At 37.1% G+C, this 22896-nt stretch overlaps 1 protein-coding gene across 6 annotated transcripts in view; it reads left to right on the plus strand.

Annotated features, from left to right (window-relative positions):
* Window positions 1-22896, plus strand: part of SLC26A7 (solute carrier family 26 member 7) — an 86302-nt gene that overhangs the window by 36836 nt on the left and 26570 nt on the right. For all 6 annotated transcript variants that reach the window (XM_090137794.1, XM_090137793.1, XM_031590983.2 and 3 more), the window contains 8 exons: window positions 1103-1275; window positions 5070-5234; window positions 11130-11282; window positions 12656-12738; window positions 14044-14191; window positions 16265-16378; window positions 19599-19676; window positions 20707-20802. In XM_090137794.1, the coding sequence (XP_089993920.1) occupies window positions 1103-1275; window positions 5070-5234; window positions 11130-11282; window positions 12656-12738; window positions 14044-14191; window positions 16265-16378; window positions 19599-19676; window positions 20707-20802 (1010 nt within the window). The remainder of the gene's footprint in view (window positions 1-1102; window positions 1276-5069; window positions 5235-11129; window positions 11283-12655; window positions 12739-14043; window positions 14192-16264; window positions 16379-19598; window positions 19677-20706; window positions 20803-22896) is intronic.

Genomic DNA, 22896 nt, shown 5'->3' on the forward strand with positions numbered 1-22896 from the left:
CTTGTTGTAGGATAAGAAGCATAAAACAGGACTCAGTGGTAATTTTTCAGGATGGAGGAGTCCCTTGTAGGTGCCCAAAGAATTGTGCTGGGAGGTTTGAAAGATAGGGGTATACCCAAGATGAGAGTAGAACTGTACTTACCACATCTTGCTCTAGTAGAAGTACGGATAGCTCAATGAAACTGGTATGGGATCACTTTAGAAGAAAGTAGACTAAAAGATATAACACAGCAGATGCTAAACTTCTAGAACCTGCTCCTAGAGGACATTACAGAGGCAGAAAATACTATCAAGTCCAAACAGAGATTCAACAAATTTGTGAATCCTAGTCCATAAACAAAATCTAAAATACTTGCTAACATCCCTGGTGTAACAGCTACAGAATGCTGGGGATTATGTGGGGAATGGTCTGCAGAAAGTGGCCAGGCTTGTATGCATTGCCTAAGTAATGCCTCTGACTGTCACAGCTGGAGGCAGAATGTTGGGCTAGATGGACCATTGGTCTGACATAGTAGGGCATTTGTTAGACTCTTAGAGCTTTCATGAAATATTTGTCCTTTTAAATATTGAATTATCATCTTTCTTTATCCATGTTTCATTAAACTTGCTTTGCCTCTCTGAGCAATTTTTTATTTCCTTGCCTGCATCCATTTATTGGAGTGCAGATTATTTGTTGAGTTCTTGAACACACACACATCAGCAAACCATATTGGGCTAGGTACTATGTATATAGCATGATTTAATCATCCTAGAAATTTGAATGGTGAACATTTGTGACTATCAGAAAAAACATTTCATCACATATATGGTGAGCCAAAAACATTTATGCTCACTTGAAATCACTGTGAATTGTTGTATTGCAGTCTCTTTTGTTAATATGTCCACATGACTATGCAATAATATAGACACAAATATATTTAATTTGAATGTATAAATGGTATTTTACATGAAGAAATTTACATTAAAAGTACTTTAAAAATTCTTAAGAGTGCACAAAAGGATACTTCACCACTCAAAATGGTCAAATTTTTAAAAAGAGGCTATTAGTGATTAGTATGGATATAGAATCATTGGTAGCTAATCTGTGGCTTTTTTTTTATAGGAACTTTTGCCTTAACTTCCTTAATATCTGCCAATGCAGTTGAACGTCTTGTTCCTTCCATTGGCACTAATTTCACTTCAAACAATAATTCAGGAATCTTGGGCCTGTCAGAGTTTGAAATGCAGAGAATTGGAGTTGCAGCAGCAGTTTCATTTCTTGGAGGAATCATTCAGGTAAGTAGTGAACACATACACTCTATGTTGCTGATGCTCAGCATTTGTGACAGCTATGGCATTTGTAATATATTTTTTTCACTTCTCTTGGAAAAACTGACCCTGGGTCTGGTCTGATATTCATGAATAATGAAATGTGTAAGAATCTGGTGTAAGAATCAGTTGCTCCTTGTATACTATAACTGTATATAGTAATTGTCTGTGTGCACGCTCATAGAGTGTTGCACACTCTATGAGCGTTGCAATATGAAGTAAAACCACATTCAGTCAGTTCTAATATAATGTTCAGTCACTGTTGGTGCTCCCTTTCCTTCTCCTTTGGAAACAAAACATGAATCAGTTCCCTGGTAAGCACTGACATATTCTTGAGTTTTTCTGTTGCTCTTGTCTTGAAGAGAAATACTATACAGTATTCAATAATTAAAAGCATTAAGGAAAGCATCTTTACATTCTCTTCAGAGTTCACACACCCATTGTTAAAGCATAATAAATTAGTAAAACAGATGTCTTCAAATAATTCTCCAAAGCTTATACAAATGATCAGTGATCTTTTTAATTTTTTCTTTTCCTATTCTGACCACAAACACTGAGTTCCTTTATCCAATGCCGATTGCTTAGGTCTTCAAAGAGGGCTTCTACCTTTCCTTGTAAATATTTAAATGGAAGAAATGTTTCAGCCCTTGACATTGCAACACCTCTGGGTACCCATCCTCCTGAAAGAAACATGGATACCCATGCTTTGGTGCTTTGGGTCCATCCACTATGTAAAAGATGAGCCAAAATGCCCAGAACTGGCATGTCCAGTGTCTTGGCACTTGGCAGGAACTGGGGCATGTACTTACGCTAGTTGGTAGGAGGTATCAAGAAGCGTGTTCATTTCTGCTGTGTTGTTGCTGTTTCAATTCTTTTACTGCTTACTTAAATATGCAATGTAAGGGAAAACCAGAGGTGGCATACAGAGTAAACCTAGTTCTGATCACATCACACAGGTTGCCAAGCGGGTGTGGGGTCTCCTCCTTGGAGACCTTCAGAAGGCACCTGGCCATGGGTTTGGGCCTCCTGCTCTGGGTGTCCCTGCTGGAGCAGGGGTGGGCCAGATGGCCAAAAGAGCCCTGCCAGCCTCAGCCATCCTGGTGTTCTGGTGTTCTGTTTTTGTGCTTGGCTTCTGTGTATGTCCGCTTGTGCCAGTGAGTGTATCACACCACTGCATTTCATGCAGAACACTTGTAACAGAAAAAAAGTCCTTTGAGCATACACACTTGGGAGTGCAGTGCTCAGAGTCTGACAATATCTTACATCATCCCTTCTTATGTGTTAGAGGCCAAAATGCCTACAGCAGGAAGCTGGTGACTGCGTTTGATCTAAGTTCAAAATCCAATGCAGAAAATTGTTCTTAGCAAAATCCCATTAGGTGTGTAAATCCGCTTCCATTTTCTCTTTCATTCTGAAACGTACTGCCTTTTCATATGCCTTAAACTGTCCCAGATGGCTTACCTCAGCCTCTGCCCTGTTCAAGCTGGACTTGAACAAGACTGCAACAAGAACTAGAAAATCCTCTGTATTGGTCTTCAGAATGTGTCTGTCAGGGAACTGAGCCAAGTGCGTGGGCTTCTCTCCGAGGTCAGTAAGGCTACATTTATTACAGTCCTGCTAATAAAGTTGGTGCTTGTGCTGCCACTAATGCTTCATGCAAGCAAAATGATCAGAGTATCTGCCTAGGACACAGAGAAAAGATTACAATACTTATTTTCCATATCCCAGAGGATACTCATCAGTGAAATTCGGGTGGAAGTCCAGATCAAGATTGTGAATAAATTTTGCCATCATCTTGGGTCAATTTTTGTCACCTTGATTCCAGTCTTCTGGCTAGCAGTTGCTGCAATTACTGGATAAAGAGACAAGGAAAATCTTGCTGTAATTGAGAGCTGCGACAGTGATCTGTTTCTTTTCATCAGATTAAATCAGAAGTTAATGGATAGCTTGGAATAAGATATGGCATTCTGGGATAAGAATATGATGTATTTTGGGGAAACAGATTTCCATTGAAGACATCCTGAATTGCAAAAATTAATCGAATTGTCAGTATATTTGGGATGATACTTCTCTGGGAAAAGAAAGTTTTGGTGTCTGCCCATAAGCATGTTTCTTTATACCAAAATGCAGTGTTCTAATCACAAGATCTCTCTCACGCGCACACACACACACACAAAACAAACAAAAAAAGGATGAAGTGTCTCCCGCCTAAACAGCTGATTCCCTCTTAGAAAGAACAGGCTGAGACATGAAGCCATTTGGCTAGAAAAGGAATGATACTGTTTTTCCAGTAGCCTGGCTAAGCATTCTGAGCACATTCCCTGTGGTTGACCTCATTTTCTTAGCCCAGGAACCAAATGATCTGAAGAAGGAACACCACCTCTTATTCTGAGTAGAACTTTAAAAAAAAAAAAAAAAAAAAAGGCAAAAAAGCAAAAAACCCAGCACCTTCCATTCCATGGAGTTTTGAGGGTTTTAAAATTTGTTCTCCAAAAGTGAGTTCATGCAACAGGTAACATGTTATCAGACTCAATTACTTTGGACAGAAAGTTTGAGATTAGTCATTTCCAAAGAGCCTTTTACGTGATAAAAATTTTTTACTGTCCATAAAGTTAAATTGACTACACACTGAAAGTGGAATTCCAACAATAATAAACTGAGTTCGTTGTCATGGGGAGTAAGTATTGAAAGTGGACAAGAGCTAAAAGGACTTGAATTAATGAACATAGAGGGGTTTGGTTTTTTGCAATTACTCATTCTCTCTGGCTAACTCTCCATTCTCTTCTTGTAGTTACCAGGTTCAAATTATGGAACAGTGACGATGGCTGCAAAAAGAAGTTCCTTTTGCCTTATTGTTCTCCCAGTCCCACATTCAGTTTTAATACTTTTCTAGAATTTCTTTTTTTGTTTCTTTTTTTTTTTTTTCAGTAATCCTGTCTTCCACCACTTCAGTTGTTTACTTTTACTACAATTTTATAAAGTTTGTTGAAACAAGATGCATAACTGTTCAAATTTCTCTGATTTTCTGTAAACAAGAATGATGCCCCATCTTCTGAAGAAAAATCTGTAGCTCCTTATCTGAATACCTGCAAAACTAGAAACCTCGATGTATAAAGCTGATGCAACTCAAAGTATTGAAATGACTATACATGTATTTGACATCTGTGTATGTGTGGGGCCAGTGTGATATCAGGAAGCTCAGGATCTGCCAGAGGAATGGAAAAGCTGTGGGATGAAGACACCAATATTACAGTGGCTTGGGACAGAGTAGATCTCTACAGAATTATGCAGTGTTCAGCATAAGGCTCATATCTCTGTAGTTTCAGCACCTGATACATTTGGTAGCTATTGACTATTACTGACTTTGGGAATCATACTGTGGACAAGCTAGTATAGACTAGGTGGACCATCAAATATCAGTGGAATAGGAGTGAGTCTTAGCACCAGCCTTACTGGAATGATCTTTAACACTGTTTGCTTTTCCCACGTATTTGACCAGGGTAGTAAACAGTGTATGAAAACAGTTTCTTCAAATCTGCTTTCATTACTAAATTTAATGTTAGAGTCTGGTAAACCAGTGATGTGAATGAGATGGTGCAGGTGGTTCAGTGGTTCCATTGTAAGCTGTATTAATCCTTCAAAGGACTTTTTGTTTCAATCCTCATTTATCTTACAGTTTACTAAAAGAAGCCCATCTCACTGCTGTCACCGGGAAGCTACACATTATCACCCTTGCTAATGCACATACCCTTGCTCTCCAGGTAGCGATGTTCATGCTGCAGCTGGGCCATGCCACCTTCTTGTTAACAGAACCAGTGATCAGTGCAATGACCACAGGAGCTGCAACACATGTTGTGACTTCACAAGTGAAGTACTTGCTGGGAATGAAAATGCCATACATATCAGGACCACTAGGATTTTTTCATGTGAGTCCAGTAAAAGAGATGGGTTATTTCATTAGCTAACATTTTCTTAAATAATGGTACATTTTAAAAAAATTATATATATGTGAAGAATTTGTGATGTATGTGTAAGAAAGAACTGATGTAATACCAAAATCTTCATTTTGCTACTTGTTTTTGAGAAACAGATTAGGAAATCTTGATGAAGAGTTAGCAAGACTGGGTCTTATTTTGAAAAGATACAGGAACCACATTTTCAGTATATGTGTGTTACAGCATCAGTAATTCTCTTCGTTAACCTTAGCAATTAGACATTCACCATCTACTAAAATATTTGTTAACTGTTTAAAAGCTTTTTCATAAATACTTCTTAATATATAATGTAAGCAGCCATCTTTTTTTTTTCTTTTTTTTTTTTTTTTAGTAGTTTTTCCAAGGAGACTCTACTTACATATAGGCATATTAGCATCTTGTAGAATTGACAGTGTTAAGTACAACAGCCAGGAAATAATCAAAACACACATTATGAGCCATAATAAAGAATAGCAGTGATAGAAGGAAATATTTCCATCTTGGTGTGTTGATGATATCATAAATGAGGTAATACAAATGCTTTGAAAGAAATCTATTCCCTTATCCCTTGTATATTTTAATGCATATGAAAAAAGTTCTTTGCCTTTCACTTCACTTTTGAAATCAACCTCCTTTGAACATTTTCCAGATTAAAAAATCTTGATATGTTTTTTTCTAAGGTTTTCATTTGCTCTGTAGAAATGCATAAAACCAAATGGATAAACAAAAACCCCTTTGTACAATTTAAAATAATAACAAATAAGGAAGTCTTCACATTTAGAAAGAACAATTTTACCATACATATACTTCAGAATGTTTCTGGTGTCTGTTTAGACTTGTGGGTTGCTTCAAGAAGCTCCAGTATTTCAGTCCCCAGCAGTGAATTTGACAGTGTGTCTCTTGATATGTTTTTTGCTCCAAATTCATGAAACGAGGGACTAGGTTTTTGCTTACTTTTTGTTTTCTTTCTTCAAACCACCTCCCACTCGCAAAGCCCATTGTTTTGTTTCAGACAGCCTTTGGGTTGAGAAAGCAAGAATAAGGATGTTTAATGAAGTGTAACAGGAGGGTTGAAAGTAGAGCAAGCCATTGAAATGTGTTCTTTTACAGCAAGTGAGATCACAATTAAATATGTAAAAATGAGCTTTGTGTATGGAGAATGAATATATTACACCTGCATCAAGCACATGGGATTTCTGTGTTTATACATAGCTTATGTAATGTATTGCATTTCATTTTCCCTGTGTATGGATTCTGCACGTTGCAGAATCAGTGGAGATTTTACAAATGGAAATGGCTGGATGAAGGTGAGAAGGAGAATGGTGAGGGAAGCTGCATGTGAAATCTGATTTTCACAAGGGGCAATGAGAAAACTATCATTAAGTTTTACTGAAAACAGAAAGCCATATTTGTATTTGCCCTTTATCCTTCCACAAGTTTCTGTGGAATGCAACATTACAAAGTGAACTCCTGCAATGTAAGAAGCCTACTTTGCAAAATTGGATCTTTTGTGGCTACGTTGCAAGTTGGTTGCAAAATCCTTGTGGTTGTGCTGCAAGTTGGCCGAGAAAGTCTTCATGTTCACACTATTCCACAACCAGTCTTTTTTCCTCTCTTATTTTTTTCTGTTCTTTCCATGCCCAGCTCACAGTAGTTGCCTGCATGATTTTCCCATACAGTGTGTTGTATTTCTTAAATAATAATAATAATAATAATAATAATAATAATCAAAAAGAGGCATTTTTTAAATGTAACAAGGTCATCTACTCTCAGACAGAACCAGGCGTTTTAAGAGATGTGTTACTTTTATTTTTCTTATTTTATTTGCTTCAATTTCCATGCTCAATTTTAGAGCTAATCTTTTGGATTTTCTCGTATGCAGTTAAAAAGAAAGCTCAGGATTTCATTAATCTACCAGAATGCACATTCCTTCTATAAACCATGACAGTGTGCATTATTACCATTTAATATTATGTGAAAATTGGGTGAAATTCAAAGCAGTTAATTTCCCATGAGAACAGAGACATTATGTGTCTGTATATATGTGAACAAAGTTAGAAAGTCGCTTTTTTTTTACTTATTTTTGAATTTACATCAAGTCACTCATATAACTGCATCACTTCAATTAAAATTCTTTGCATGAAAATAACAGTAAGGAGACAATCAACTAAATATTACTGTATTGTAAAAATGTTGTTAGCTATATAATGACACAAAATATTTTCAACACTGAAATATCAAACTAAATTCTACTACAGATTCTGAATTATTTCAATATGTGTAAAATACTGAATTCCGAGTGATTTTTGTGATGAAAACATCTGCAAATATTTCTTCTGAATCAGATTACAATTGTAACTTGAGTTTTAGGTGCTTCTGTTTAGCGCTCATACTTTTATGTTAGATGAGCACGGGAATCTGACAGGCAGTATGAAATCTGAACTGAAGAGTGTAGATTGATGGCTTTAGCACACATTAACCACATGCAGGTTTTTCCTCTGAAGAAACAGTGTGTGGTCTGTGAAATGCTCTGCTTGCTTTGCTGATATCATCGTGAAGTGTGTTTTTAGGGCTTCAGGGAATGATTACCAGGGAATAGGCAGTGATAGCTCTGGAGTCTGATGTGGTAATTGATGTAATATTTATACATATTACTGCCAGATTTGTTTCAGTTTATTACAGACACTGATATTTATGATATCTTTTTTAGAAATGACACCTTTTGGGGATATGGCTGTTTGTTGTTAGCTCTGAAGTATTGACTTTTTATTCACTGATGTAGAGTACATATTGAAGGGTAGGGCTTAGAGAGAAACATCAAATAATACTGCAGGCTGTTCAAGTAAAATGTTTGTGGAAGTCTGATAATGGTATGAAAAAGCCTTACATTAACTCAAGAGTGATGCATCCCAACAAAGAGGAAGTCAGGCAAAAATGCCAGAATGCTTGCATGGATGTACAAGAAGATCCTGGCCACACTTAACACGAAAAGGAAGCCTACAGAGGATAGAAGCAAGGACAGTTAACCTTGGTGGAGTACAGAGACATTGCCTGAGCAGTCAGTGATCAAGTGGGAAAGGTTAAAGCCCAGATGCAACTGAATCTGGCTAGGGAAGTCAAAGGCACCAAGAATGGCTGACACACACGTATATCAGTGACAAAAAGAAGACTAAGGGAAATGTGGTCCCTATGTTGAATGAAAAGGGAGACCTTGTTAGTGTGGGCAGTGAAAAGGCCAAGCTACTGAATGCATTCTTTGCCTCAGTCTTTACCAGTAATTCAGGCTTTTAGAAATCCCATGTCCCCGAGGCCAGGCTGAATGAGTGGTACATGGAATATGTCACCTAGGTGGAACAGAATTAGGTCAGGGATTATTTAAGAAAATTGGGCATTTGTAAGTCCACTGGCCCTGTTGGGAGTGTGAGGTATCTGGCAGATGAGATTGTGAGACCGCTATATATAATCTTCACTTGATGAATGCAAAGGGGAGAAGTGCCTGAAGGCTGGAGGAAAGCAAATGGGCTGAGGCCCATGTCAGCTGCAGCTGTCCTGGCATTCTGAGATGCTGTGAAAGCTCTAGAAGCTTGGGCTAGATATTAAAAAAAATAAATGGAATCTTCCTTTTATTTAATTTGTAAAGAAAGATGTTCTAAAAGCTTGTGCACATTTCTTAGTAATCTTTCATTAAAATTATATTTATTCACCCTGCATTAGATCTCAGTTTTTCTAAGCAAACTAAATTAAACAAAAAATACATAGATAGCTAAAGCTGACAATGCTCGTTTAGAAAATAAAAAATAAAAACAAAACAAACAAACAAAAAAACATGTCTCTTTGGCAATTAGGAATGAGTCTCCCCTCACCGCTTTATCTTTGATATAGCTCAACCTTCCCTATGTTTGTGGGTGCAGTTTGCAATGTAGTTTTCTAGACTGCCTTCATTTGTACTAATTAATCACAGCTTCAGCTGGGTACCAAGCCAAGGCCTGTGCTCTCTTAACAATGCATGCTTGGAAGATTGTGTATGCGGACTATTTGCAAGCCACATTAAGACATAGTCCACATTGTCTGATGACAGTGGGGAAATATGTGATTAAAAATTGGGTTGATTACCATATTCATGACATAGGTACATCAGGTTATTTAATAAGTTGTTTTTAAAATGTTTGTTGGGAGTTATGACAAATGTGCTGGTTTATGCCATTCATCCTTAATCAAAAACCCAGGGCCTATATTTCAGTGGAGAGGGCTTCCCTTTATGAGAAAAACTACATTTCTTCTGTTTTTCTGTCACCATTTTTAGAGTTTTTTATTGTATTTTCAGTTTTTTACCCCTTATAAATTATAAAGGTCATCTTAGAAGTGGTAAGAGAAGAAAAATCAGGAAGCCATTAATAATATACTCATGCAAAAAAAGCATAATCTCTTCAATGAGTGACAGAATCAGAACAGGGGAAAAAATTATCATCACATTGACTGCCTTTCTGCTAGAACAGAGCTCTTTCCCAAGATAATTTATCTATTCTTTTTTCCTTCCTAACATGAATATATGTATTGAAGCTCCAAACTGTCAAACTTTGTTAGCATTATGCATTTATTTGGAAATAGGTTCTGTGAGGCAGAGGATTATTAATATCTACTTTGATAAAACTACAAGTATGACTTTTCATTTATTCTATTGACTTTAGAATCGATAGAATCATGGAATACTTAGAGTTGGAAGGGACCTTTAAAAACCATCTAGTCCAGCTCCTCTGCAATGAATGGGGACATCCACAGCTAAATCAGGTTGCTCAGAGCCTCGTCCAACCTGTGACCTGTGATCTTAGTTGTTGCTAGGAAAAAACAGCATTTACATATATTTTATTTCAAGCGTAAGTTCCCTAATTTTATTATCCTTCATGTTGTGGTTTTAAGGGAAGTTACTTGTGAAGCAGCCTGAAACTACAGCCTAGATTTTAACTTATTTTTTCTATACAGTTTACGTTTTGGGCTATGCAACAGTTCTTAAAATCTTAATGCAGAATTTAAGTGTTTAAGCCTACCTTGCTTTTTCTCCACCTTGCATCTTTATAAAGCATGTGCATTACTTTCATTTTCATGCTTCTTTGTTCCTCTGATCAGTGGACTTATTTTGCAGCTTTCAACTTAAAACTTCATGCTGGAGACAGAAACAGAGCCAAGGAGATAGCGTTAGTCATTTAAATAGTCAACAGTGCCTACACACAAAGCATGACAGGCAATTAGTGTGTGCAGCATCTGGACCTGATCAAAACACGCGTCATGGAGCACTGTTAGTGAAATGGCCATGAGCAGTCAACAGGGACACTGAATGTATCTTTCTCTGTACAAAATATTTGGATGGACTCCCCTAAGTGCTGGAGAGGTGGCCCAGAAAACAGCAATCATCTGGGAAGATTCCTCCTGCTTCCCTTCCCAGCCACTACTGCATCTTTCTTTCCTTTTCTTTCTTCCACTCTCACCCTTCTTTTTGTCTCTTTAATTCTTTCCTCAAACCTCACATTTGCTATTAGAGTTGGTGGATGTCGTGTGCTGTGGACACCAATAATGCATCTTTGTTCAAGTTTCTCTCAATGTTTTTATGCTTAATTCACTGAATTTAATGAAACTAGAGAAGGAAAGGACATATATCAGATTTACTGGAATTTTCTTGCTTCTACAATCAATAGAAGTGTATAAATTATTGATGACAGCTCTTGGAGTACTGATTCTGTTCACCCAGGTAATTCAGACATTTGAAGTGTAGGAAATACCATACCATGTAACCTGGAATTATGTACTTTGTGATTTGTGAATATAATCTGTTGTTCATCTCAATCACTGCAGATTTATGCCTACATATTTGAGAACATCAGATCGGTTCAACTAGAGACTTTACTTCTCTCCTTGCTGAGCATTGTGGTGCTTGTTCTTGTTAAGGAATTGAATGAGAAATTTCAGAGAAACATTAAAATTGTTCTTCCTATTGATCTAGTTTTGGTAAGTAGGAAGCCAAATATCAGACTTTTTGTTTTATAGAGTTTTCAGTGGCTCAATTAATTCCCTGAAGTTTTCTATGTTTTCTGTAGTTACTCACACCTGCCACTTATTAAATGAATAACTAATTTTCATGGCTGTATATGAAATATGAAAAACAAGAAAGAATTTGACTAAATAATTAAGAAAGAAGTGACATATGTTCCCAATTTTTATAATATTTTTACTACTTTTTTGCATAATTACAAGAGCATGAGTTCTAGAATGTTAAACTATAAGAAGTTTAATGTAGAAAATGAAAAGTAACTGATATAACTCCAGGCAAGCATTGTGCTGAGTAGTTCTGACTTAGATACTGCATATTATTTCTCTGCAGCAAAGTTAAATACCTAAGTTATTGCTTTCTATAATTTTAACTTATAGTTTTCCTTTCATATAGCATAGGCTAAATTGAAATTCTCTGTTATACAATAAATCTCAACTTTAAGGACTAAACTATGGTAAAATAACCAGCTCTAGGACAGAGGTTTCTGTTTTGTTCTAGACCAGTAAAAGAAAATTTAACAATAACAATAAAAAAAAGGCTTATTTCAGAGTGGATCATCATGATTACTTTTTTTTGTTGTTTTTGTTGAAAAAAACTGTTTACAAAAGAACCCTTTTTCTTGTATAAAATGCTGGAAAATGAGATTCTGGTCTCTGCTCTGTGATCTGTTTGTGTATTGCCCATTAAATAATACTGGATAAAACACAGCAAACCAAGCATGATGGACTACAGCATGTTCCTGTTCTGGGATTTCTGTGGTCAGCTCACGAAAGTATGGGAAATGAGCTTGAACCTCTTCAGGGCCAAACTTTCCAATCTCTCAGCACGGTTTATACCTGCTGAAACATAAATATGAGAGGTAACCACATCTTCTTCTGCTGGGTTGTGTGCTGAAGTCGATATTGCCATTTGGGATTAGATGTACTCAGGGAGCATGAGCTGAATCACACACTCAGGTGCACCTCGGTTTTGAAGTACTTTAAACTGTGAATGGCACTGGTTTGAGGCATGTACTGCACAGGGGCAGTTTGATGATGACTGGCAAGTGGCTTTTCAGATTGATTTTATTATCACAGAGCATCAAAATTCCTCTGTCGCAGTCCTTCCTCAGATGTACTTTCTAAAACTGTTATTGTGTCCAGATCATTTCTTTTGCCTCACTTCCACATTTACTATAATTTTAGTTATAATACTTCCCTGTCTTACTGGATTAGTGTAAAGACACATGCATGAACACTGTCATATTCTCAGCTCAGGTGGTATCATGGACTATGTGAGAACCTGAAAGCAATAGAAACATAATGTATTTTTTCTATATTGAATCAAACAGATAATTGCTACATCCATTGCCTGCTGCTATGCTGACATGGAATACGTCTATGGGCTAGAAGTTGTGGGACATATTCCTCAAGGGTAATATGGTTTTTATTAGTTTGTGGCTTCTCAGTATGTTTAGATCTATAAACAGCTTCTGAGGAGGTCAGAGTAGTTTTTTGGAGTAAGAAACAGCAAAATCTATCATTTTCATTCATGACCTTCTCGAATACTCTCTCACAATTCAATCTCACATTAACAATGTGTATTGATGTAGTCTTAAAAATGCAGGTTTTTTTTTGTACATTTTCATAGTTATCTCATTACTTTATGCAGTAAAAAGTAGCTACTGTATACCTGATGATGGCTAATGGATGTATGACAGGAGGGCAGTCTACTAGATTACTGCTACCTGTGTTTTGTGTAACAGAGAACTGCAGAGAGATAAGGCCTGTAGATTGCTGCAATGAGTTCTATGAGTTCTTCTCCACTCATTTATGCAGTAATTTTAGAAAATGTGGCTTCTGAAGAAAAATAAAGGATTTTGCTATGTTTAATCTATGGAAGAGCATTCTGACTATGGGCAGTGATACATTTTCCTCCATGAATTTGAAAAGAAGGAAAAAGATATTCAGTATAATTAGCTGTGAAAACAATTAGATTAGGTGTTAGGGAGAATGTTCATACTCCAAGGGCTGGTAAGGAACAGCACAGCTGTTCTATAATCTCCCTCTTGGAGATTGTAGGGTTTCCCTAAGTTTCAAAAGGCAAGCTCTGAGTGCATGTGTGGCAGATTGCACTTATGTAAAATAAGGGAAGTTGCTGAGAGAGAAAATTATTTTTAACTCTTTGGGTATGCTATCACAGGCTACGTGTTTCCGAGGCTGAAACAGTGTTATGTACTCCTTTTGATATGCATTATGAGCAGTTAAATTGTACTGATACAGCTTTAATCAGAAGCTTATTTTCTGTCTAATCTCACATGCCAAGATTCTGTAATGTTGAAAAACATAAGCAGAAAGCTAGATCCTTCCCACATATCATTAGGTGTTCACCTGAAATATCTAACTGCCTTATCAGTGGAGATCGTTAGAAACCTTGGGTGTTCTGAGATCTGAGGGGACATAACTTGCTCTCAGGAGAGTCTGACATCTTTTTGAATAGTACAGAGATAGTTTGGTGTGATTTGGTTCTTAAGTGCAGGGTTTTATAGCATTAGAAAATTGCCATTAGAAGGAGTAAGTTTCCATACCTATGGAGATTCTGAATGCTAACACTGTTCCGATTATCTAAAATTTAGTAAATGTCTCAAGTATTAAACAACATTAACCATGCATGCAAAGACTGTTTCTCTTAGATTGTCAAGAATCACAGAAGTATTGAGGCTATCTTTATTTTTTACAGGCTGCCACCACCAAAACTGCCACCCATGAATGTCCTATCTGAAGTAGTCACAGAAGCTTTTGGGGTAGCACTGGTTGGTTACGTAGCATCACTAGCTCTAGCCCAAAGCTCTGCTAAAAGGTTTAATTACACTGTGGATGATAACCAGGTAATGTTCTTTCTCTTTACTTAAGGAGACCAGAAGGTCAGTAAGCTATGAAACTCATTTACCATTTTAGAGAAGTGTTATGGATGGAAGCCCAGTAAGCATAAATTCTGTATGACATCCTGAGGCCTTCCAATGATTACTGTGGAACTCAAATCTAGTCCAAATCAGCTCTGCTGAATATCCTATTTGGATGAGCTATACTTTTTGAGGAAATGCATCCTTCAAGAATAATCTCATAATGCTGCATTTCATACAGACTGCAGCTAGTTTAGGTGTTAATGGGTTTTCCCAGTGTTTCAAGGTGGGACAGCTTCTCTTCTGGCAGCTGAGATCTTAAAGGTCAGCAAATATTCTAAACCAGTGATTGTTTAAAGAAAGAAAGAAATTAGGTACTTACAGCCCTAGGACATATCTGATGTTATAAAATAAGGATTATACAATGAAGAAGTCTCATCTGAAAGTAAGATTTATTTATATAAAAGATGCAGGATGATTTCAGAGGGCACTGCCAAATTTGCAGCCACAGGAGCTCTCTGAGTAGAGCTCCGCTCTGCAGTATGCTAGCTTAAATAAAAGTGGGATGATTTCTTCCTGCGCTACCTCACTACTGGTCATGGTGAGTAGGCAACTTCAAGGCAAGTGGGAATCCATGGAGTCAATAGTTCGAACACTGGTAAGAAACACTCCTAACTGCCAATTAATGCTGTGCAATGAGAATTCTGCTCCCAACTTCCTGTCAAATGGAATAGGAAGTTGGGATAAATGACCTAATGTTGTATGAAGAGCAGTTGGTTTTGCAGCTGGAGACCTATCTGAACATCCCATCTAGACAGATTTACCTTGCTACATCAGTGCCTATCTTTTGCAGCTCCCCCTATCAGTGGAAAATAAGGCAACAGTATTCTTATCTACTCAGATGTCTAAACAATTTTCTAAAATGAATACATTATGCCCTGATTTTCTGTTGGTGCTGAAGAGCAATGTTTCCTAGGGAGTTATGCCTGAGGGCAATGTGCTGTAGTGCCTGGAGAGCGCTAAACTGAGCACAGCAACCTGTGTGTCTTATTGTACTTTTGGAAAACTTGTAACTTCTACTGCTTAACTACTGAAATGGTGGAAATCATGTGCATGTCTGCAGAGGATAATGGAGTAAAGAGCAAATCCTACATGAGAACAGAGCAGACAGGGCAACATGGTGGTAAAGTTGCACTACATTCAGGAGCCAGGCACAGCTCTTTGCATGGTATCATGTGGGTGTACAAGTCTATCTGGGTACTTTCATGGTGTTCCTCTCTGGTGCTGTGAGGACTGACCCACCATGATGTGTTTCCCTGGCTGGATATGATGTCACATGTGTACCAAGCACTTCTGGCAGCACCAGTATCTTTGTCACACTGCCCTTGGGGAATGGATGAGTTCCTTCCAGTGTAGGGCTGGAGAGTACTGCTGGGTAGCCAAGCTGTTCAACTCAGTTTTCAGATACGAGGTGGCTTCCTTAGTGCATTTTTTCTTCTTCTGTAATAGTTGTTTGTACATACCTGCATTTTGCTTGTGAAAATACATAGAATGCATTTTTAATGAAAGGGAGCGTGCAGATAGTGTTACTGCCATACTTCACTTTCACTAATGCATATATGAAAAAAAAAAATCAGTGGCTATCTTCTTCCAATAGAGTCACAAGCCAGAAAAAAACTGGACACTGTCCAGATCCCACTTTTTGAGCCTCTGGCCTGCTAAAAAGCAGATGTGGATCAAAATGCAGCCATTTTTACTGAATTTTGTGTTCAAAACTCAGCAGTATCATTTATTCTGTGGAAAAAAAAATGCATCTCCTGTTTTTGGTGAATCTAGTTCAGCAGCTCTGCCTTTCAAGTTACATCTGAGTTGTGAGAATATGTACTGGGAGATGTTTTATTATGTACATACGTTGTGTTTTTCCCTAACAATTACGGCCATCCTCCATCATGGCTAATATTCTCATTGAAGACTCCTTTGTTGGCAAGAAGCATTGAAATGATGCAGAAATAGGAAAACAAATCAAAACAAAACTCATTCTCTTTAACAACTTTGCAGGAACTTTTGGCTCATGGCCTCAGCAACGTGATTCCTTCATTTTTCTTTTGCATACCAAGCGCGGCAGCGATGGGACGGACGGCACTGTTATATAGTACGGGCGCCAGAACACAGGTAATGGGATAGAGTGCTGTAAGTGGAAGGACAGTGACCATGCTGCTCACTGGAGCTTGCTCTGATTAATCCACTGCATTCCACCATCCTGCAAAATCCCTATCAATTTTAACCATCTGCATGGAATTACATCTGGCAACAGTCTTAATAGAAAAGCTAATGGCTCCACTTATGCATTTTTACCTGTCTAATTTGATATAAACATTAAAGTCTGGGACAGTATGGAGGTGAGGGTGTTGTGTTTTCAGATTGCAGGAAACTATGCAAGAGCCCTTTCAGTTTTGTATAAATTTGTCAGCACTGTAACAAAAGTGCCCTCTAATGGCATCTAGTGGATTTATTGGTACAGGCTAACCTAATGTGTTTGTGTTGTGTGTTTGTTTTTTTTTTTTTTTTTTTAATAATAATTAGTGATCCTATATGATTTTCAAAAGAAAATGAATGTAATTTTAAGGGTTGCTCCTAAAAGAAACAATGTGCTAACTTCTGTCCTGTGTCTTGGTATATTTCTTTTGACTCTCACAAAGCATTCAGACCACAGACATGGCATATAGTTTTCTCAGGATGTTTTTTGCTTTCTGTTTGAAATAAAAACCCCAAATTCCCATGGCAGTACCTCGGGAAACAGGGAATTGTAACTGAAGAAAATGTTCACTGGGGTTCTGTAGTGTTGTAACCTGTCCAATCTGTGCCTCGGAGCAAGAGAGGCAGCTAACTTGGTGTGAGATGGCACCATGTGGGTGAGCACTGAACACTGCCTCTCTGTCCTTACTCTGAAATTCAAGAACCCATCAGGGCCATCCTGCCATATAAATGCTGTATCCTCAAGAGTTTGCTGCCATTGTCCTTTTATAACTCCTGCCCTTGCCTGTATAAAGGTCATTAATTATGAAAAGAACGGTAATGAGATGTGACTGCCAAAGAAAAGCACAGACTGTAGGTGGTGATCCGTCCTGTCTATATCCTGCAATTGTTTCTCTTGCAGACACCACAGTAGTAAGAAATGATACAAGGTTTTATTTCAAAACCATGCATGTTAATTACTTGCTAATTAGCCTACACACTTCTCTGAACTCTGTTAATCATAATGAATAATTTATCAAATAATCATCTTTAAAAGCATTCATATGCAAATAGTTTAGCTGCCATTTTGCTATTATCCACTTCAAATTTTTGAGGTAGATTCAGTGCTGTACCGTGTGCCCTCATCATCACTGACATTCTCTTCTGTTACCTGTTCATATCTTTCCAAATTAAAGTTTTACTGCATCATGACTTTTCTAAGAAAGCTAATTAACCTGAATGCATATAGGGCATCTGAGCACTTTGGCTCTGGAACATATAGACAATGGCCCCATGAGAAAGTCATTCAAGATATAAGATGGAAAAAGAAACCACCACAGCTTGAAGTCAAAGTGGGAAGTCCATGGTACGAATAATGAATATCTGCTAGGTTTTATCCAGCAGTTTCATAGTACAGCAGAGTTTGCATCCACAAATTAGAGTGTGGTTGTGCACCAGCATTATGACAATTCTTGAAATTATAATATTCTCTCACCTGTCTTCTTTGCCTATGTCTTAGAAAGCAGTATATTCACTCCTGCCCATTCTTTTAGAGCTGTCTAGGCAGAATGAGCAACTAAGAAGAATAACTGTCATAGATGTTTGTCAGATCACAGACAAAAAGAAAAGCAATGGCTTGCTTTGCATACACAAAAATACATGACAGAAATGTGCCGAACCCGCTTTTCTCCAAAGACCAAACTTCAGGTTCAGGGATGTAATTTATTCTTCCATGCAGGAAGACAGGAATCCAGACCCTGTCATACTGTCCATACTGTCAAGTTTCCTATTTTGATGGTTGGACTTAGAGATCCTAACGTTCCTTACCAACTTGAAAGATTCTATGAGCTGTGATATTATATCTGAAAAAAGGAACAGAAGTGAAGAACCATTTCATCGACTGAGCAGTGTCCTTCAAGTAGAATCGACACTTTGTTTTTTATGTTTTGAACAGGCAGAGAAAGGCAAAAATTCCTTGTGATTCTACCAGCAGATTTTGCATCCCTTTTTCTGTAGAAACCCTATCTGTCTCTCTTGACGGTATTTTAAAGTATGTGATGGCTCTTGTTTTCTACTCTTTCAACAACTTACCTGTTTTTATTTTTACAACTTGTCTCTTAAAATGAAACAATTAATTTAGTGTGGAAAAATTTTATCAATATAAGAATAAAGTGAGCATCTGTATACTTATCAACAAAACCTTCTATGAATCTGGACTGTATCTTAGCACTTATTCAAGTATCCCTAGCAGCGATTTGTTGAGATGTTGATGGTTGAGTTGGTGATGTGGTGATCAAGAAACACGAGGTGTGACACTGAGGGTCATGTTTGCGGGCATGGTGTAGATAGGTTGATGGTTGGGCTGGATGATCTTAGTGATCTTTTCCAACCTTAATGATACTGTTTATTTACTATTTATTTGGTATCAAGACAGAAATGCCGTAGTTTGTGAACAGTCAGAATGGAGTGGGAGACTACAGTTTCAATGTAGTTCTCTAACAGATTAATACAAAGAGTAGTGTGAAGAACGTATAATCTGTAGACCACGTTTGTCTAGATTCATGTTGCTTTCATTAATTATCATTATATATATATAATATAAACATAATATTATATAATTTGCTGCTGCATTTTCTAAAGTAAAATAAATAGCTTCTATAACATGCTGATCATTGGTGGTTTCTGACTGGACACAATAGCTTCAAGTACTGATCCCAGTGAAAGAAGTTAGAAAACTATTCCAGTGCAAAAATCACAACACAGTTCTTTGCTCAACGCAATGCCAAATCTGTGATTCGATACAACATAGAGTGCAATTTTGTAAACATGTTACAGGATGACTGTGTGTGCTGCAATAGGTCTAAAATGAGATGTTACACAACAAACATACCATTTAATAACTCTCTAAGTGGTGCTGTGGTTTGTGCCTGCTGACATCAGGGTCAAACACAGATACTGGTATCCCTTACTGTGTTTTCACTGTAGTTGGTTAAAGGTAATCACCTCAGATAAAAACTGAAATTACATAGTTAAGCAACCTATAAATGCCTGGTATCTTCAACATCTCATTCTTGCCTTTGTCTACAATATTTGGAAATAAAGCTTTTTACTTTTGTGTGTCATTGAGTGACTGGATTTTCATGTTTATTTTTTTTAGGTGGCTTGCCTTATCTCCTGTGCATTAGTTCTTGTGGTGATCTACACGATTGGAGCAATGCTGTACTGGCTGCCCATGGTATGGTACCTATCTTTTTTCTTTAAAGATCACTTCCAGTATTTTATAAAGACTGAGTTTCCTTGTGGGAAAGATGGTATTATATCTGAAGGAACTCTCTTTAACTTCAATGGGACAAAGAATAGCAAGGGTAGAACGTGTCCCAAAATCATAAAATACAGAGCATAATACATGTAGAGTTTATACATATATAGCTTAATATATAGGCTATCACATAGCTATAAAATAAAACATTTCTCTTCTACTCACTTTTGGCATGTAGTTTGTGAGAAATCTACATCCAGATTGTTATGGATGCAGATTGACAGAGCTGAATAGAAATTAATGAAGATCCACAATTTTACTCTAGTAACGCATATGATGTATGATTTTGCTTTTCAAATAAATGTAACACACATGATTGAAGATAGCAATCTCAGCTTAATTAAAGTTGTTTTATCTCTGTCATGGAATGCACCCTTTACATTAAGACTGTAAAGCTGTATTGTCAGTTTTTTTTTCACCCCTTCCCACCTCCCTGTTGCAAGTCACTTTTTCTCCATCCTTCTTGAGCTCCTGAAGACTTCATCCTTCTCATCTTTTCTGATTTGGAGAACAATAAATTATTGTGCCTGCCACAAAGCTAATCGATGTTGTTGGTTTTTTTTTCCTTTAAAGTCTTTCCCTAGGTGGTTAGAAAGGGGAATTGAATATTTTCACTGTAGAGAATTTGAGTGCTTATTTGCTTTGGAATCCCTCAGACTGTGGTCAAATGTCATTGATCTGGCAACACACACAGAAACTTGGGATGTCTTAAAGTTTCTGTCATTTTCTCATAGTCAGGAGCCTTCTGGAATACCTTCAGGAATGAAAAATTGGTTTTGATACTATTATTGTTGCAACAGAAGAATACTTGTTCTTTATAACATTTTTGAAACACTATCACCAGATTTTCAATAACTTGCTTTTAATATTGATTGCTGGGCTTGAGCAAGAACATTCATCTCCTCTATTAATTCCATAATGAACTTTTTCTTTTTTCTTTTTCCAGTGTGTGCTAGCAAGCATTATCATTGTGGGCTTGAAGGGGATGCTAATGCAGTTCCGTGACTTAAAAAAATATTGGAATGTGGATAAAATAGACTGGGTAAGTGAGACCTAATCTTAGGAGGTTTTCCTGAAAGCCATTAAAAATACTTTCTAGATAAACTGTAATAGTTGTGTGGCCCTAGAAGAGACAATTGCAAGTCACTGTTATTATTATTTTTGTGTATTATCAGCTTAATTTTTGTCTCACAATAGGAGCATCAGAAATATCAATTGTCTGCATCAGAAAAAGCAAAAAGAAACTTTGACAAATGATAAAGATCACAGTTTAATGCTGAAGATGTATACAGATCTGGGCAGATATGTACCTACTTTTGTATTCCTACTCAGGCCAGCTAGCATGCTTTTATTATTGTATCAAAAAGATCTCTGTGTATATCTTTGTTCTCTGTGCATATGGAATGACTGTACAGGACAGAACTGGAAACAATGGAGATGCAGAAAGATGTATGTCCTAAGATGATGTTATTTGCCTCAACTCTTCAAGATTTTGCAAACAGATACAAAAATGTATTCTTTTATCATATGAAAAATTCTGCAGTATGAGGTATGAAATAGAACAGAAAGAGCAGATAGACAGAAAGAAACCGTGTGAAAATACAATTTAATACAAGATCTCAGCAGTCTGACATGCATTTACACAGAATTTCCAGCAAATATTGAAAATGAGTCATGTTTAGGAAGACACCTACTTTTCTCTTCCATGCGAGTTTTGAATGCATTGGTCAGTAAACAGAACCCAGGCCTCTAACTGCTTTCTAGCTTGTATAAACAAAGTGACATCCTGTAGTGATTTTGTAACTCCTGTTTATGCAATTTCAATTAACAAATACTCAGGAAGGTATTTTGGCCCTATTCCCCAGTTCTGTGGTAAGAGGTAAAGGCTTCTGGAGATAATATTGGGTTTTGTTGGACTCTACGGTGATTTAGCATTCTCCTGCAGTAATGGTCCCTCCAGCTGATTAAAACATCTATTTTTTAAATATTTTTGCTGAGTACTGAATTTCAGTGTTGAAAGCAGAGTTGTGTGAGCCTTGATTTGTTCAGGTTTGAGTACCTGATGTTTCTCCCATTCCATGATAGAAGACTAGAGTTATATGTTTTGTGTCAACCAGAAGAAAAGCTCTGTCTTTCATGAAATCTTAAACTCCTCAAAAAGCAAAATTCTGAATATATTTTCCTCTACTTGGTCTTCATTCTAACCCAGTGATAAAAACATTGAATGGTGTGTATTGAAAATTATTTTGGGGATAGTGGGCCTCAGAAAATTGATATGAGGGAGCTATAGCTCCTCCAACTATACACTGATTTCATAAGTAAAGTTTTTCAGCAGAATATTCTGCTAGACTTGATGCGTTTTTATAGGTAGAGTAACCTGATTGATTTTTGCTCTTGTGATTTTGACGGAAAAGGATGAGTGAATAGCTATAACATCTCTGGCATCTGTTGTGATTTTTAAGATAGGTTATAGGGAGAGAGAGTTTCCTGGGTTTATCTTTTTGACTGAAGATACTTGGAAAATGATTTATCTTCAAGTAGTTGTGCCATCAGTCCATAGCCTGACAGGATAAATCACCTTGCTCTAAACAGTATTAATCTAAAATAAAACTACAAACATTGATCTTACATTGCTGCCTAGGCTGAGGAGCCCCACTAAGTACAGCAATTTGAATAACTTCAGTGGTGTTGATTTTGGCCTGAAAGATTCACCCCAGAACTGACAGCCTTTTGGAAACAAATCAGTACCGTTACCCAGGTTATCCAGAGCATTTTGAAGAAAAAAAAACACTGACGAAACATTTGGAAATAATTAGCAGCTATTCTGGAAATAATTCTTTAAGGGATATGTATTATGTAACATAGAAGACAGGTTTGTTATGCTCATGTGTCTGGCAAATAGCGCATGGAAACGGATCATTACAGTTTTTGTTAGCTTGTTCCTTCATACTTAAACTTCTTAATGAACATGAACAGCATGAATAATACTTAGTGTTTGATTAGTGATTTATACAACATAATCCTTTGACATATAAAAAGTAGCTTGAAATCTCTCAATTCAGCACGTATTGCATTTTCTTGTAGATTTAATGTTTTGAAGCAGCCAAGTTTGAAGGAACAGGCTGATACAATATGT

The sequence above is a fragment of the Phasianus colchicus genome, chromosome 3 (genome assembly GCF_987193195.1).
Source record: "Phasianus colchicus chromosome 3, bPhaCol1.hap1.1, whole genome shotgun sequence".
Taxonomy (NCBI): Eukaryota; Metazoa; Chordata; class Aves; order Galliformes; family Phasianidae; genus Phasianus; species Phasianus colchicus.